This window comes from Zootoca vivipara, chromosome 13, assembly GCF_965207765.1.
Source record: "Zootoca vivipara chromosome 13, rZooViv2.hap1.1, whole genome shotgun sequence".
In the NCBI taxonomy this organism is placed as follows: Eukaryota; Metazoa; Chordata; class Lepidosauria; order Squamata; family Lacertidae; genus Zootoca; species Zootoca vivipara.
Genome location: NC_142596.1, coordinates 13,241,482 through 13,258,104, shown reverse-complemented (window position 1 = coordinate 13,258,104; position 16,623 = coordinate 13,241,482). Strand labels below are relative to the sequence as shown.

Here is a 16,623-nt window from a genome sequence, read left to right as displayed (position 1 = left end):
TATAATATTGTTTTAACACAGCATTGGAATAGAGACAGTTTACTTGGACATTTTTCACAAGCAGTATGAGAAACAAATGGATTTCTAAAGTTAGAAAGTCCATTTTGAATCCTCCCCCCACTCTCTCCGTTAACCATCAACAATGCTTTGATTTCCCAGCTTTTTGGATTCTGATATATAGAATATATGAAGGACCATTGCAAACATTGGGTTAGCACTTGTAACATAATTTGATAAAGGGTATTGAAAAAGGAGATTTAATAGATTGGATAAAAGTATTTAGTTGCAGAAAAGAGAAGAGAAAATTATTGGAAACTGGGGAGGTCCATGGGTCGGAAGAACCCCTATAAAGATATTGAATTTGTTATGGATTAATGCAAATAATATTGTATGCTTAAAAAATTCTAATATAAAAAATATAAAAAAAGATTCTGACCAGTTCCAGCTCCCCAAATCACTGCCATAGTCACCTATAATATTACTGCTTCTATCCTTAACTGAACTATTTTTAAACCCCTACAAGACCTTACACAGTTCTTTTGTGAGTGTGTGTTAACACAAAGGGTATGAGCTGGTTTCCAGTGGCAACACCAGAAAAAAAATTGGGGACAGGGCACAGAAGTGGCAAAGTATATTTCTAGGTGTGCAAGAAATAAAAACAACAGTACAGTAGTACCTTGGTTCTCAAACACCTTGGTTCCCAAATGCCGAAAACCCAGAAGTAAGTGTTCCGGTTTTTTAACGTTTTTCATGTGGTTGTCGGCTATTGTTTCCAGGGCGCCTGCACCAATCAGAAGCTACGCCTTGGTTTTTGAACATTTCGGAAGTCAAACGGACTTCTGGAAGGGACTAACTTTGGTGCTTTTGTTTTTGCTATTTATTTTGCATTTTTGTTTTTGAAGCTTTTTTGGTTAATTTGTTTTTGTAACTGTGTGGAACCCAATTCACCTACTGACTGATTGATTGATTGTGTGACTGTGGAAATGGATAAAGCCCCCCATCCAAACAATGACTATCATCAGTGCAGGTAAGAAAAAAACTTAATTTTAATTTTTATCATCTACAATACTATCTTATTTATTTTATAGTACAGTACATTGATTATTGCTTTCATTTTATGGATCAATAGTCTCGTTAAATAGTAAAATTCATGTTAAATTCCGTTTTAAGGATTGTTTTTAAAAGTATGGAACGGATTAATCCATTTTGCATTGCTTTCTACAGGAAAGCACGCCTTGGTTTTGGAATGCTTTGGTTTTGGAATGGACTTCTGGAACGGATTAAGTTTGAGAATCAAGGTACCACTGTAGAAGATGGAGAAGGAAGATGTTGCTTAAAAATCACTATTTCCCAGGGTTTTTTTAATCCATGAGTTGAAATATCTTCTCTCCATTTTCCTGCCAATGAAAAACCTCCATGAGTTGGTTTTTTGGGAGGAGAGAGCAGGAGGCGGAAAATTATGCAGTTTATCTGTTCCTGCCACTCGTCTGCTTGGGCTCTGTATGCCCAGGTTGTTCGGGGTTAAAAAACAAATCAAGCAAAATGCAGATGAAAGAATATTGGCAGTCCCTGCAACCTGTAGTTTGAGCCATAGAGGGAAGCACAAAGTAGATTTTGCTTGAGATAAATGCCTAATCAAGTTATTTTGCTCTCAGCCAAATGGCTCTTTCACGGAGAAACCTTCCTATTTCTTTCTTTCTTTCTTTTTTAAAAAACATTTCTAATTAAATTTTCAAATTTTACATTTCAAGTTAAGCCAATGAAATCAATGAATATACGGCAGAATAAAAGAAACCTTCCTATTTCAAGGCATGTGTAGGTTAAAAAATTTAAAATAATTTGAAACTAGCTTAATGGTCACGGGTCATTCCAAGAACTCCAGGAATTGCAATTTTGTTGCAATTGCAACTCTTGGCTGGCCGTCCTATGCTATTGGTCAAATTGCAGTCCATAGGATTCTTGTACTGGGAGCAATGACAGTTAAACAGTTTTGAAACAGGCTTGAAATTTGTAGTGTGGCCATCAAAATACATGCTTTTAATGGCAAGCATGATGACTCTTTCGCTCTGCATACCAATATGGATGTGAAGAAGAAACTGGTTTTGGGTTGTAATCCTAAACATCTCATGTTGCTGTCTGGGGGTGGGGAGGCAGTGTAGGACATTATGTTATAATGTGTGTTTTCTGCTATGTTGGAGGGGGTTTTCTGCCACATTGGAGATCCCAGTTTTGACCAATCAGGTGGGAAAAATGGGGTATTTGGGGGTTTGGTGCCAGATCTAGCAGATCCAAAGCCTCATGGATCCCCCAAGGGCTGGTGGTTCTCAGGCCCCTCAATTGTGCTAACTGGTGCAGCAAAAATAGAAAACATTGCCACCATCTTACGCCCTGGCCAACATGAGACACAAGGACTACAGATGTTGTGGCTCTACTCCTTGGGGTTTTGATTACTCCTTCCTCCTTACTGTGTGGTCCACTGCTTGAAACGGGAGTCCTCAAGTTTTTATGATGTCTTTGTTTGTTGTGACACTATTGCAGTGAACTTGGGTCTCTAGCTGTTGTGGGACTACAACTCACATCATCCCTGACCACTGGTCCTGCAAGCCATGGATGATGGGAGTTGTAGTCCCACAACAGCTGGAGACCCAAGTCTGAGAAACACTGCACTATTATTGAGAGATGGCAAACAATTCCAGTTGTGCCCCAAAGCAGCATGCTAAATTCTTCAACTTACTGTATGACACCCATGTAATTTTCAACTTCTACTGCGGTGGCTTCTTTCCAGTCCTTTTTAAATCCAAGCACCAAAGTATTTGGTCTCATCCTGCCCAAGCCGGAGGCCTAGTAATATTAAGAGGCAGTGTTTAATAAGATGCATGTGCAAGGTTCATCCGAAATGAGGAATAATGGCAAAAGATAACTGAAGTAATGTTCTGGAGGGATTTGAGATTAAATTACATTTGGTGAGTGTCCTTCATGCTTGTACCCAAGCAGCACATATAAAGATTAGCTCTAAATCATCTCGGCTATAAATGGTTTTTAGATGACAGAAATGTAGCTTTGCTAAATTAGCATGCATTTGCATTTTTTCTGATGCCTGCTCATTAAAACGATTTAATAATTTAAGATCAACAGAGTTTTCATGTTACTGTTCATGTGCTCATTTTTAACATGATAGCACCAGTTTTGCAGCAGCACCCATTATGAAAGCATGGCATGAGATTCCTGTAAAGAGTTCTAGTATCTAAGACTAGATCCTTTTGTTCAGGTCCTTTTATTTAATTTATTGGTGCAATCCTAAACACAATTACTTGTAAGTCCTATTGAGTACAGCAAGACTTACTTTGAACTTGCTGAATCAGGCTGTAGGGTTCCTAGCATCCTAGGAAATAATTCACACCTAGCTGAGCACATTTAGGGGGCGAGGATTTGTGCGTTATTGTCTGGAACTCCAGGAAATGTTTAAAGGGCTAGCTGAGAATGTCAGATCCTTGGTGACCCTAAATGTGTAAGTTATTTAACCTTATGTGCTGAAACCGGCCAACATCTGATTGAAAGCAAAGCATGGCTCTCTACAATCAAGGCCAGGCTGAAAGTCCACTATAGAACAACACCTAACTCCTCCTTAACCTCTATGCTTGAAGAACGCATCTCATCCAAATGGTATGGAGCAGGGACGTCCAACTCCCAAGAGACTGCTCTCTAAAGCCTTGAAGCATGTGACGAAAGTCACATATTCCAATTACTCAAGCAGCGGCTCTACGACCACGACAGAGCTTGTTACCTCATACTCTGAGATCTTGCTTTCCGGAGGCCTTGGGTATCACAACATCCTTCAGAACCTGTGCCAAATACCTAAAGATTTTCTACTCCCTTCCCATTGAAGAGCCTTTATGCTCGCAAGATTAAATGCTTTCCCTTCTGCAGTGACTAAAGGCAGATTCTCCCATACTCCATATCAAGTCTGTTCGCGTGCCTGCAACCAAGAAGTACCAGATTCAATAGACCACATTCTCTTAGATTGCTCTCTACACCAGGCATCCCCAAACTTCGGCCCTCCAGATGTTTTGGACTACAATTCCCATCATCCCTGACCACTGGTCCTGTTAGCTAGGGATCATGGGAGTTGTAGGCCAAAACATCTGGAGGGCCGCAGTTTGGGGATGCCTGCTCTACACAGTAGAACTCACCATCTGAAGCTGAGCAAAGTGTTGGATCTCTGGCCCACAACTCTGAGAAGAAATCAAATGAGGTTTCTCCTGGCAGATGATCGGGACAAAGATACCAATGTTCTGGTGGTTGTTGTTGTTTAGTCGTTTAGTCGTGTCCGACTCTTCGTGACCCCATGGACCATAGCACGCCAGGCACTCCTGTCTTGCACTGCCTCCCGCAGTTTGGTCAAACTCATGTTCGTAGCTTCGAGAACACTGTCCAACCATCTTGTCCTCTGTCGTCCCCTTCTCCTAGTGCCCTCCATCTTTCCCAACATCAGGGTCTTTTCCAAGGATTCTTCTCTTCTCATGAGGTGGCCAAAGTATTGGAGCCTCAGCTTCACGATCTGTCCTTCCAGGGAGCACTCAGGGCTGATTTCCTTAAGAATGGATAGGTTTGATCTTCTTGCAGTCCATGGGACTCTCAAGAGTCTCCTCCAGCACCATAATTCAAAAGCATCAATTCTTCGGCGATCAGCCTTCTTTATGGTCCAGCTCTCACTTCCATACATCACTACTGGGAAAACCATAGCTTTAACTATACGGACCTTTGTCGGCAAGGTGATGTCTCTGCTTTTTAAGATGCTGTCTAGGTTTGTCATTGCTTTTCTCCCAAGAAGCAGGCGTCTAATGTTCTGGTAGCTTCCTTTTTAGCCACAGTTTTACCTGAAAGGGTTCCCAACGAACCATCCCTTCGGGAAATAGACTGGGCGTAGCAGAATATCTAAGTGCAGACGACCACAGTGTGACCCTTTAACCCTTGACAGCTTCACCCTTGTCCTTTTAATTATCCCAGTGCTTTGAAATGTTTTATATGGTGATGACAATAAAGGTATTTGATTTGATTTGAATGTAATATTCAGTTCCATACAGAGACAAAGAAGATGGGTGTTGTGAGGGACATGGGATACCGGGAGGTCCCTCCCATCTTAAGTACCAGCTCATCGTCAAGCGCTGGGGAAAGCGGGGAGGGTTATGCCTCAAGTGGAGACTCAGGAAGTGGTGACCGAGGCTCCAGCAAGGTAGCGGAGCCCATGCACATGGTGGTACAGGAAGGGGGGAGCAAGGGGGGAAGGCCGACCCCGGAATTACGCAAGAAACGTCGTGGGAGGAGATTAGGTCTTCCCAAACTTCTTTGCTGGAAGAAGACGCACCAACCTCCATTCGGAGGTACTGACGCCTAACTGACAACATGTATATAGATCGCTCCGAGCACTGTAAATAATCAGCACTTAATAAAGCCTAAAAAGACAATGCTGTGAGGAGTCGTTACTCTAGAGTAGCCACATCGGCATCTCTGACGGGTGTTATTAGCATTTCATCTATTAGATTTCACCTGTGCTGCTGCTGTGTATTTAACAACTCAGCTGGTAGCTATAGGTAGCCAGAAATCCCATGCAAGCGAGTAAGAGTGCTCACAGAGGAAGGATAGAGCATTGCATCCCTCAATCAAATATGTGCTCTTTCAAGCCCGCATTCCCAGCATGTTCTCATTTGTTTCTCAGTGATGTCTTCGGTGGCTTGGTCACGTACACAGAAAGGGTGATGATCCCCAAGGATGTGCTTTATGGGGAGCTGGCTTCAGGCACCAGGCCCACTGGAAGACCAACTCTGCACTATAACGATGTCCATAGCTGCCAAGTTATCCCTTTTTTTAAGGGAAATTCCATTATGCTGAATAGGCTTCCTCGCGAGAAAAGGGAAAACTTGGCAGCTATGACGATGTCTGCAAACATGGCATGAAGGCTGGCAACATTAACCCCACCATCCCTTGCAGATGACTGCAGTGCATGGAGACAGACGGTCAGATTGTGTATCCACAGCAGTAACCAGAGGAGAAATGACTGCTGGGTGGGGGGTGGGGAATGCAGAGTGAAAAAATGCCATGGTGAGTCTGTAACAGTGAAACCATATGCGTTCATCTGCCAGGGCTGCCAGACGTCTGGGTTTTCCCATGAATTGGGCTGCAAAAACGGACTTTTTTTTTGCTGAATCGGATTTTCACTTTTGGGGATATGGCAACCCTATCATCTGCCCCATCTGCAATAAAACATGTCTTTCCTATATTGGTCTCTACAGCCACAGCAGGTGCTGTAACTCTCCAATGGCTTTATCCTCAATGGCACACTCTTCCGTTATTTCTCAAGACAGATGTCAACATTGAGTCTGCACGAGCTGCAGAGGAAGGAAAGGGTCTTCCTTAACAATTGGCATGGGGGTGCTGCTAGGGAACGGGGAGGAAAGATGACATTCTTCTAAAGTCATCTTTTAAGGTGTGGGGGGAACAAATGACTCCATCCCTCCTCCACAAGACTACTTGACGGTAGGTACTTAAGAGGCTAGTAAACAATATAACAGTGCTGGCTGTGGAGGAGCAAGCCAGTGGAAACTTAAATAAAATTGCAGGCTATTAACTATTGTGGGATGTAATCCACTGGGAGCAGTCAAATACAACATTCCTTGTTTTGCTAGAATGGACATGGAAGGGAATGTTTGGTCCAGAAACTTCCTGTTCCTCCTGGCCTGGAGCATCCTTCCTTTTGCGTGTGACTAGTAGGTGGGCGTGACCTTTCCAGACCTGGTAAAAGGCCAAGTCACATAGCCACTTCCCTTCTTTTTTGTCCTGCCTGCTTCCTGCTTCGCCTGGACTGCACTGCTGGTTCTCAGCCAGCAGCACCTAGGTTATCTCCCATATGGGGTAAACCTGTTTGTACATGTTTGTAACTTTAAGCCTGAAGCATGCCTTCAGGGATCTATTGAATGAAAACTATTGAATGAATAAGACTGTTGTGTCTTTATTCTTTTAGGAGGGATCAAAGGGGTCTTAGCTGAAATAATAGAACATATCTCAATCTGGGCAAGCCAGATTGAATTGCTTATTATCTTAAGAGACTTACATGAGTCTGCAACCAGCTTCTTGCTGTGTAAAGGGGGAATGCACTCTGCTGTATAAAGAAACTTGCTAGTGCGAGTTAGGAAGGATAATAATCAATGTCTGCTCTCCTGTTACCCACAACATTCTCACAACTTTAGTCTGCTGATAGGGTTTGGAGATCTAGGATTATGTCTGGTTCACAATGTGCATGTTTATCCTTTGAAGACTGCACCATCAACTACCGTAATGACTTGGATACCATCACAGATCTTACATTCTAGATAAAACTTGAAGGCATTGTTCATGTTTGTAGCCACTGCAATATATGTTGGGGCCTCGCTTGCTCTTTTTCTCGGTATAAACATCTGCCACACAATGTGGATAAGATAAAGAAACTGTTGGTATATGGCAAATGAGTTGCAGCATAATATTATAACACATTAAATATTAGATGCAATGCAATAGAACTTGTTTGGGTAGTCTCAGACGTTTGTGATACATCCTTAAGGCACCTCCATTTACTACAGGGCCATTTAATATGGCATTGGTTGGTTTCTTTCACAGTTGCGTAGCCTGGACCCAGAATTATGTCTGAAGTAAGCCATAATACAGAGGGGTGTGTGTGTGACTCCAGGATTCACTCTGCCTTTACAAGACGTTATCCACATCTACACAAGCATTCTTAACGAATAAAGGGAAATTCTTCACGTAACGGAGGCTGCTTTGAAGTCATGCTCATTGCATGTGCCGTGCAAATAAAGAGCTTACTTGGAGGAGGCTTTTGACTCCATCTCTAAAGCTGTCGGCTGCCACTGCAGCATAAAAGGCTTTCCTTTTGTTCTTTGTCAGCCAGGCCTGCTTCGTTGCCATGCCGCTGTTCATCTCTGTAACGCACAGCTTGCGTGGGCCCTGCGTGACACAATAATATATTAGGGAGAGGACTTTGTATTATGCATCGCACAATAGTGCGATTTTGAAGGAGTAACTGAATCTGCCCTGCGAGGGGGGGATGGAAAGAATGTCAAGGAAGGGGATAAAACAAAAGCAAAAACATTTCCACAAAGGTTCTGCAGAGATTCAACCTTTTGAAATGAAACCTGATGCCAACATCACTCATTTTTCTATTTCAAGGAGGGGGTAAGCCTGTTAACACCACTTAGGTGTAGTGAGAGCTGACAGAAACAAGTATGAAAATATAATTTGAGAAGTGGGCCCCGTAGCTCTACGACAAGGGGCTGGGAATAGCTCATGGGGTTAACACTGTTAACAATCTAATCCAGGGGTCAGCAAACTTTTTCAGCAGGGGGCCGGTCCACTGTCCCTCAGACCCATAGCTGCCAAGTTCTCCCTTTTTTTAAGGGAAATTCCATTATGCTGAATAGGCTTCCTCGCGAGAAAAGGGGAAACTTGGCAGCTATGCTCAGACCTTGTGGGTGGGGCAGACTATATTTTTTTGGGGGGGGGGAATGAACGGATTCCTATACACCACAAATAACCCAGAGATGCATTTTAAATAAAAGGACACATTCTACTAAAAACATGCTGATTCCCAGACTGTCCGTGGGCCAGATTTAGAAGGCGATTGGGCCGGATCCGGTCCCTGGGCCTTAATTTGCCTGCCCCATGGCTAATCTACAATCTGGAAATAATTATTTTCAATCGGCAAACCATTTTTTAAACATAGTGTTTATGCAGTAAAGTTCACAAGTTGGCATGGGGGGGGGCATGGCAGCCTGTTCAAAATCCCCTCTCAACCATGAACTTGGGTGAACTTGGGCCAGTCACTTTCTCTTAGCCTGACCTAGCTCACAGGGTTGTTGTGAGGATTACATGGGGGGGGGGGGAAACCACATATACTACCTTGAACTCCTTCAAGGAAAAATGGGATATAAATCAAATAAATAATAACAATAAAGTCAGTTCCCAGCAGCCTTGTTCTGTAAAAAATTAACATGTGCTCATCAAGCCCAGTTGCAGCTGGCTATGACTAAAAGCTTCAGGTGAATATCACATTGCTTTTTCCAGCTTCTAAGGAAGACAGGGAAGTCCTACGAAAAGCACCACTTGGGTCTGTGTGACCTTTTTGCAATGGGCCTTAAATACATGCCAGGTTCCTTGACTGTTAATATAGTTCCATTCTTAAATTCTGGGTTCAGAATAAGGGAAATTGGATAATTTGCCATTGGAATAACTGGTTTGCAACTTAGATTTCGAATATAAATTATTTTTTCAGGCACAGCGTAAGTAGTATTCTTTACACAGGAGTTGGGGTGTTGTTGTTTTTAAGGACAGCCAAGTAAGTGTAATTGTGCAGTCTTTCTGGGCATGATAGGAGTCCTGCTTGCAGCATACCCCTGTTTCATCGCTCTCTTCTTTTCCCAGTTACACACCACAGAAGTTCACCGTGTCACATTTTTTATTTAGCCAATGAAACTAAGCTTGGATTAAATCTCTAAAGAAGGAAGAAACCAGCTAAAATGCTTACACTTGCACAGCATGCATATGTTAAATGTTGGTAGAAATAAAAATATATCAACACCCGCCAAAAAAAAACCCCTTGCTGATCTGAAACTCTTATAGATTCTAATTATGTCCCCGCTGGAATAAGCAATAAAACTTCCATTGGCTTCAGCTGTGTAGGTCAACTGGGTGGAGCAAGAGCTCGCACTTTGGACTGTGCAACAATTCTACCCTGTTTTAATTATTTAGGAACAATCTCATGAAAAAGAGCTTCTCATGAAACCTGCTGATACTGCCCTGCTATTTGAACTTGAGTCTAATATCTTTGAAAACAACAACATGTACCACACTAGTCTCCAGAACATATGGCCATAGGTCTTTTCTTTATTCTAGAGCAGGCACCCCCAAACTGCAGCCCTCCAGATGTTTTGGCCTGCAACTCCCATGATCCCTAGTTAACAGGACCAGTGGTCAGGGATGATGGGAATTGTAGTCCAAAACATCTGGAGGGCCGAAGTTTGGGGATGCCTGTTCTAGAGTGTATTCTAAAATTAGGAAAAGTTAGCATTTAAGCCCGCATCACATAAAACCCATCTTGACTAACTAACCCTGTTTGGGGCTCTCTGGGGTTGAGTGGTCTTCTTCTGAAGCATTCAAATATGTTTTGTTTGTGGTTCGTGGTTGTATTTAGTTAAATAGTTTGTTCGCTTTGTATATTGTATTTTTGTATATTGCAAGCTCCCTTGTGAGGCCCTTGTAAAAAAGGGAAGATTGCAATATTTTCAACAAACGGAATGGAAATCAAAGATATACCTGGAGGCTATTTGACATACAGTGGTACCTCGACTTCTGAAGACTTCGACTTCTGAAGTCCGCTAACCTGGAAGTATTTTCGCCGTGCACGCATTCTGCGCATGCGCAAAGCGCAAAATCCCGATTTGCACATGCGCAAAATGGACGCTTCGACTTACGAAGTTTTCGACTTACAAAGAGCGCAGTGCAACAGATCGCTTTCGTAAGTCGAGGTACCATTGTACTCTTGTTGGCAGGTGCTTGCCATACATCAGGAAAATTCAGGTGTAAAAATGGTGGGGTGGGCGGGATTTTGCCAAACCGGCAAAATGTCAGGGGAAACCCGGATGTATGGCAACGCATTGGAATAAGCAGTAGAATCAGCTCAAAAAGCTTAAAATCACTATTTTTTGGATAGGTTTCTCCCCAAAAGCTCAACAAGGTGAGTTTGCTCCCCCCAAAAACTCAACAATTTTTGAAACGTGGCAGCCCTATCCATGCAACAAGCACTTCATGCACAGCAATTGGACTGGGACTGTGCTTCTGCAAACTACCAATGGTCATGTTTTGTGACAGTGTGGGGGCAACCCACATCATGAACATACGGGCACAGGAAGCTGCCTTATACTAGTCAGATGGCTGGTCCATCTGGCTCAGTACTGTCTATGAAAATGGCAGCAACTCGATATCCCCAGCCCTACCTGGATATGCTGGGACCTTCTGTGTGCAGAGCAGATGCTGTCCCCAAGCCTCTGATTAAGACCTAGATTTCCACACAGAGCAGCTGCCATTTCAAGTTGCCTTCATAGGGGCAGCCATTTTCTGTAAAGCTCTCCTTAGCGCATGTTGGTTGAGCTTACCGTGTATACTTCACAACAGATGCAGAGACCATTGTTCTTTGTGAATGAATGTGCAATGTCTAACAAAGCTGGTCTCGTCATGGGTTCTCCAGTTAATACTATGCACTGAGGCCTGTGAAGGTGGAAAGAAGCACATTAAGTTTGGTGAAGCATACATGCACAGCACCCACTCACATCCAGTGGAGACCTTACCTGAAGTTTTTCACATGATCATCCACCGTAGTTAATTCCAATGCAGAGTCAACGGCATTAACATAGTATACTGCCTGTGATGATGACCCCCAATTTACATCTGTTGTGGATAAAAAATATTTCATATTGTATCATCATTAATTTTTTTCCACCCATCCATTCTTGATTAGTCAAAACCACGGGAAGAGCTTGAGTTTTGTATGCAGGATGGTGAACAAATTCAGTGCCTTTACTTTAAAGAAACTTCTAATAGCAGAACACTTTTAAAAAAGAGAACATCTTTGCTTTCTAGTGGATCTTTCTACCAAGTGTGGTTTACTCTGGTTCAAGTCATGGTTTTAAAGAACAAGCCTGTGCATGACTACTCAGAAGTAATTCCCACTGGCATTCACAGGTAAGTGTGAATAGGTTGGAAATCATGCAGTATTTAAGGAAAACGCAGGGGGGGGGAGAGTGAATTGGAACAGCAGTGACCAGAACCCTGAGGCTACCATGCCACTAGCTAAGAAGCCAGCTTGGCTTTCTTGTTTTGAGCCTGATACCATAGCACCTGCGCCCACAGAACCAGAGCCAGGATCCAAGGCATCTAATGTGCCACATAGTACCCTCCTAGTCCAAGAGCACAGGGAGTGTGCCCAGTAGGAAATTATGGAATGAAGGAGAAGGATTGGCTATTTAGGAGACTGTAATTCTCCAAAATGTGTAAAGCATAGGGCAGGTCCTTTACTAAATTTATATCCTGCACTTATGCCCAAAGGAGTCAAGGTAGCTCACTGGGAGCTCTCCATGGTGCTGCAGCAACCCACTTGCCTTGCCCTGTGACTCCCAGAGGCAAAGAACAGAACATCCATCATTTACTGTACAGTGGGTTCAAGATACGGGTTGGCTGCCAGTCCCAGACCCAAGCACCTTACTGTTGCATAGCATGAGGAGTGATTTATCTAAAAAAAGAAAAAAGCTTCACGGCATGTTCACCTCCAGGATATTATAATACAACAGTATCATTGTAATATAGTTATTTATACCCAGGCAGGACTTAAGGCTGCTTACAACATGCATATAGAAAATTTATTAAAACCATACCCATAATTATAATAAAGACAGCGCAGCAGCAGCTCTTTCATTAAAAGCAGTCAGTTCCCAAAAGCTTATTGGAACAAGAAAGTCTTCACCTGCCAGCGGAAGGACTTATAGACTCAAGCAAGCCAATTCACTCTTTCATCCTGCATTTTCTGTTCCTTTTTTTTATTAAAAAAAAAATATATTGCATGGCAGAGCCGCCCTCATCCATAGATTTAATGGCTATATTCATGTTGTTTGCCTGTGTTTGATACTGCCATTTATAATTTAGTCAATAGGAGGCACTGTAATTAATTGCATCTTAGTGGAGTTGGGCGTTTCTTCTTCCTGCTGTGTTCTTATTAGAAAAATAAGGACAATAAAGTTCTTTAGCTTTCTAACTGGGTCTGTCCTCCAAGCCTTCCACGACACTGCCCGGTTCCCAGAGTCTTTAGACCCTCCTACCACCTGAGTTTGCCAGAAGCGGCTTTGTCATGCTGGCCACATGACCTGGAAGCTATACGCCGGCTCCCTCGGCCAATAATGTGAGATGAGCGCGCAACCCCAGAGTCGGTCACAACTGGACCTAATGGTCAGGGGTCCCTTTACTTTTACCTTACCACCTGAGCCATGAATAAAAAACAATGAAGGAATTCAGGATTTTAGCTGAGCTGTGATTGGGGAGAATGTCTCCTGTTTCCCTATGGTGAACAAAAGGAAGCAGCACGATCAGAAATTCTTAACTTTAGCATTCACTCTGAACGCAGAAGTTTGTTCTTCAGTCAACGAACTATGTTAGTCCCGACTTTTCTTATCACTGCCCCCCCAGATTCTGCAGCTCCTGGAAGCTCATAGGTAATAGCTATAGCTATAGTTAAATACAGGTTAGATACAGATATAGATAGATAAATTCTGAATGCCTAGGAGAGTCCCATAAGTATGCAGAAAAATCTTGTTTTTGAGTGGCCTCAGACTGATACTGCTTTCAGACTGTGAGGCACTCAACTACCTAATTTCACTAGTAAAAGAAGTGGGGAGTGGGGAGATATATGTAGTGATGGCTTTCCATTTGCTTTTTGTGTGACCCTGACACATGACAGTAGTGTTTTCATGATAGCTAGAAATATGTTGTTTTTACAGGAAAGCAGAGACTCATGGAAATTATCCCATGTCTGAAAAAGAAGTATTAGAAGCAACCACCATCATCTATTTTTTTATCTTGCACATACATACTTATTCAGATAGAGGGTCCCCCCCCCCTTTGTTCATTTGGATAAGTGCATTTGTACTGTACATTTTGTGAAAATGTAGCACAAAGACTTCTAGGTTGAAAGAACAAAGAGAACAGGTGGTTTTATCTGGGCTGTCCTGTTCATAAAAACCTCATTCGTTTGGAGTCAGGAAGACACAGTTTTTCAGAAGCTGATGAACCGTCTCCTTAAGGAGACAGAAAGTGTCAGTTGAAAGTGTCAGCAGCCACCTGGCAGATAGGATTAGGAATCTGAGATAGGATTGAATAATATTACCAAGTGTTTTTAGGAATACAGGTTTGTGAGTGTGTTCTTGAACTGGGGCTGGATTAAACGCACGTAAGGAAGAGCAGGAGAATGGAGGCAGAGGATAGATTAGGGGAAAATGTAAAGCTGTATCATCCTTTTATATTCTTAAGTATATATCTGCTTATAGCTATCTTGAAATTATGGCAACAGGTTCATATATTTAAACATGGACCTGCCTCAGTCCCGTAGAAGGGAGTAGAGACTCCATTTTTAACAGCAAAAACAGTAGCCATGAAACATTTCAACAGTAAACAAGATTCTCTAATTATGGGGATCTCATTTTGACACAAGACTTTATCATCCTTGAGTTTTACACACCAGATTCACCCCTCTTACGTTTTTAAGCATTATCTCACTTATTTTTTTTTGCCCTGCCTTACCTGGCTTCTTGTACGTCACATAAATATAAAGAAAGAGCTCGACAGCGTACGTGATGACAGCTGCCCACCAGTTGATGACGAACATGACTCCACAACACAGAATTGCTCCGAAAAGGGATACCCACATGTTGTAATACCTGAAAGCAGGTCTCCAACCTGCAGAAATCACAAATGGGCTAAGTCAATACTAAGAAAGGCCAAGAAGATAGAAACTGTACCTACGAGATCAATGGTCTCGTTTGTTTATTGAATTTATGTACTGTGTTTGCATGAGGACATGCCCTAACTTCCAAGTTGTTATTCTAGTGCGTGAAATAGCAAGAGCGCAAGTCTTGTTTGTTGCGCTTGTCAACGGAAAGAACTGTTAGCTGGACACATGTGCAGCTGTAGGAGGAAAGAGACTTTGAGGCTGTTTCTAGAGTTCTCATCCACTCTAGTACAGTGGTACCTTGGTTCTCAAACTTAGTCTGTTCTGGGAGTCTGTTCGACTCCTGAAACCGTTTGAAAACCAAGACGCAGCTTCTGATTGGCTGCAGGAGCTTCCTGCACTCAATCGGAAGCTGCAGAGGCCATGTTGGATGTCCGGCTTCCAAAAAACATTTGCAAACCGGAACACTCACATCCGGGTTTTGGGCGTTCGGGAGCCAATTTGTTCGACTAAGCCGTTCAAGAACCAAAGTACGACTAGATATGTAAAAATAAAATAAAAATCAATTGGTGTCAAACTATATTTGCATGGTTTTGTAATTACTTAATTCATTCTGGGAGTCCGATTGACTCCAAAAACTGTTCAAAAACCAAGGGGAAGCTTCCGATTGGCTGCAGAAGCTTCCTGCACTCCGCCGGAAGCCACGTCGGATGTTCGGCTTCCGAAAAACATTTGCAAACAGAAACACTCACTTCCGGATTTGCGGCGTCCGGGAGCCAATTTGTTTGGGAGCCAAGCTGTTCAAGTTCCCGGGTACCACTGTACCGTAACCCATAGCATTTGGAGGATATACAGTAATTGGTCCTGGGGTTCTTGCCGGGCTGGACCTAATCTGCAATTGTTTCGCTCTGCAGATAATTAGGGGAAGTCTGTCTTTTGAAACCTGCACTCTGACCAGGCAGCAGCATGAGCCCTGATGGGAACAGAGTTAAGATATATATTTATGCCACCACTGGGGTTTCGCCCATGCTGGAAAGATGAGAGCTTGTTTCTCTGCAGCTGAAATAAATGTCTCCATGTGGTATAACAAGCGATTTGCAGCTTGTCTATGGCTAAAAGGGAAGTAGGGCTGTAAGCTCTGGCTCTCGCTCAATTGACAAGGAGAGGATGCAAGTAAAGGGCACACTTTATTTATTTCCTTCGTGGTGGAGCACTATAATAAAACAGCCACTGAAAAAGAAAATCCGAGTGATGGCCTTTCCTTCTAAAAATGATATGTAGCTGCCATTTTTTAAATTGGTATTATTGAATAGCATTGTGTTATGTCAAAAAGGCACCAATATTGAGGTTTGGCAATATGCAAAGCATATACATTTAATTCCTCAACTAAAAACTTAAGGGATGCCCTTAGTAAAAAAAAATTATAAAATCAACTAATGTAAGATAAAGTTAGAGGTTTTTAAAAATTATTATTAAGCGGTATGTATATCTTCTCAAACAAAATAGATTCCATCTATATTTTGTTAATTTTCTTATGTCAACTGCTTTATTGCTATTTTTAATGACTATTTTATACCATTTTAGGTAAACCAATTCCCCCAATTAAGTGGCATATAAATCTTGCTAAATAAATAAAGTAATAATGTATGAAACTAAAAACAAATGTATAGAACTTAAAAGTTCAATCTTTTTCTTGCACCTGTGGATTGGATAATTTCCTCCACCTTTCTTCGATTTGCAGTGGGCTGTGACATTCCACACCGCCTCCAATCTTTACTAGACTAGAATTTATACTTCAAAGAGAGAGAGAATACTAGCCTTTTCTCCCATTTTCCCTTTTTCTTTCTTCAGCTTTCAAGCCTCAATTCACAAAAATTGGACCTTTTGTTTTGGCATATGTGGATATTATTAGAGATGGGAAGGTATGGGGGGAAAACCCAGAAAGATGGGGGGGGACAGGTTCCCCCCCGTTTTCCCCCAAAGCCGTTTCCCCCCCAGAAAAACATATAGTTTGATATAGTTTGATTATTCCACACACACAAACACCCATTTTTCCCGGGGGGCGGGGGCGGGGAATGGCTTTGGAA

General features: G+C 42.4%; 1 protein-coding gene across 3 annotated transcripts in view; it reads right to left on the bottom strand.

Annotated features, from left to right (window-relative positions):
* The window catches only part of SLC12A1 (solute carrier family 12 member 1), a 71,540-nt gene that overhangs the window by 13,360 nt on the left and 41,557 nt on the right, over nucleotides 1-16,623 (bottom strand). For all 3 annotated transcript variants that reach the window (XM_088657387.1, XM_035131125.3, XM_035131126.3), the window contains 5 exons: nucleotides 14,389-14,544; nucleotides 11,391-11,490; nucleotides 11,199-11,310; nucleotides 7,855-7,995; nucleotides 2,735-2,841 (listed from right to left, as the gene is read on the bottom strand). In XM_088657387.1, the coding sequence (XP_088513513.1) occupies nucleotides 2,735-2,841; nucleotides 7,855-7,995; nucleotides 11,199-11,310; nucleotides 11,391-11,490; nucleotides 14,389-14,544 (616 nt within the window). The remainder of the gene's footprint in view (nucleotides 1-2,734; nucleotides 2,842-7,854; nucleotides 7,996-11,198; nucleotides 11,311-11,390; nucleotides 11,491-14,388; nucleotides 14,545-16,623) is intronic.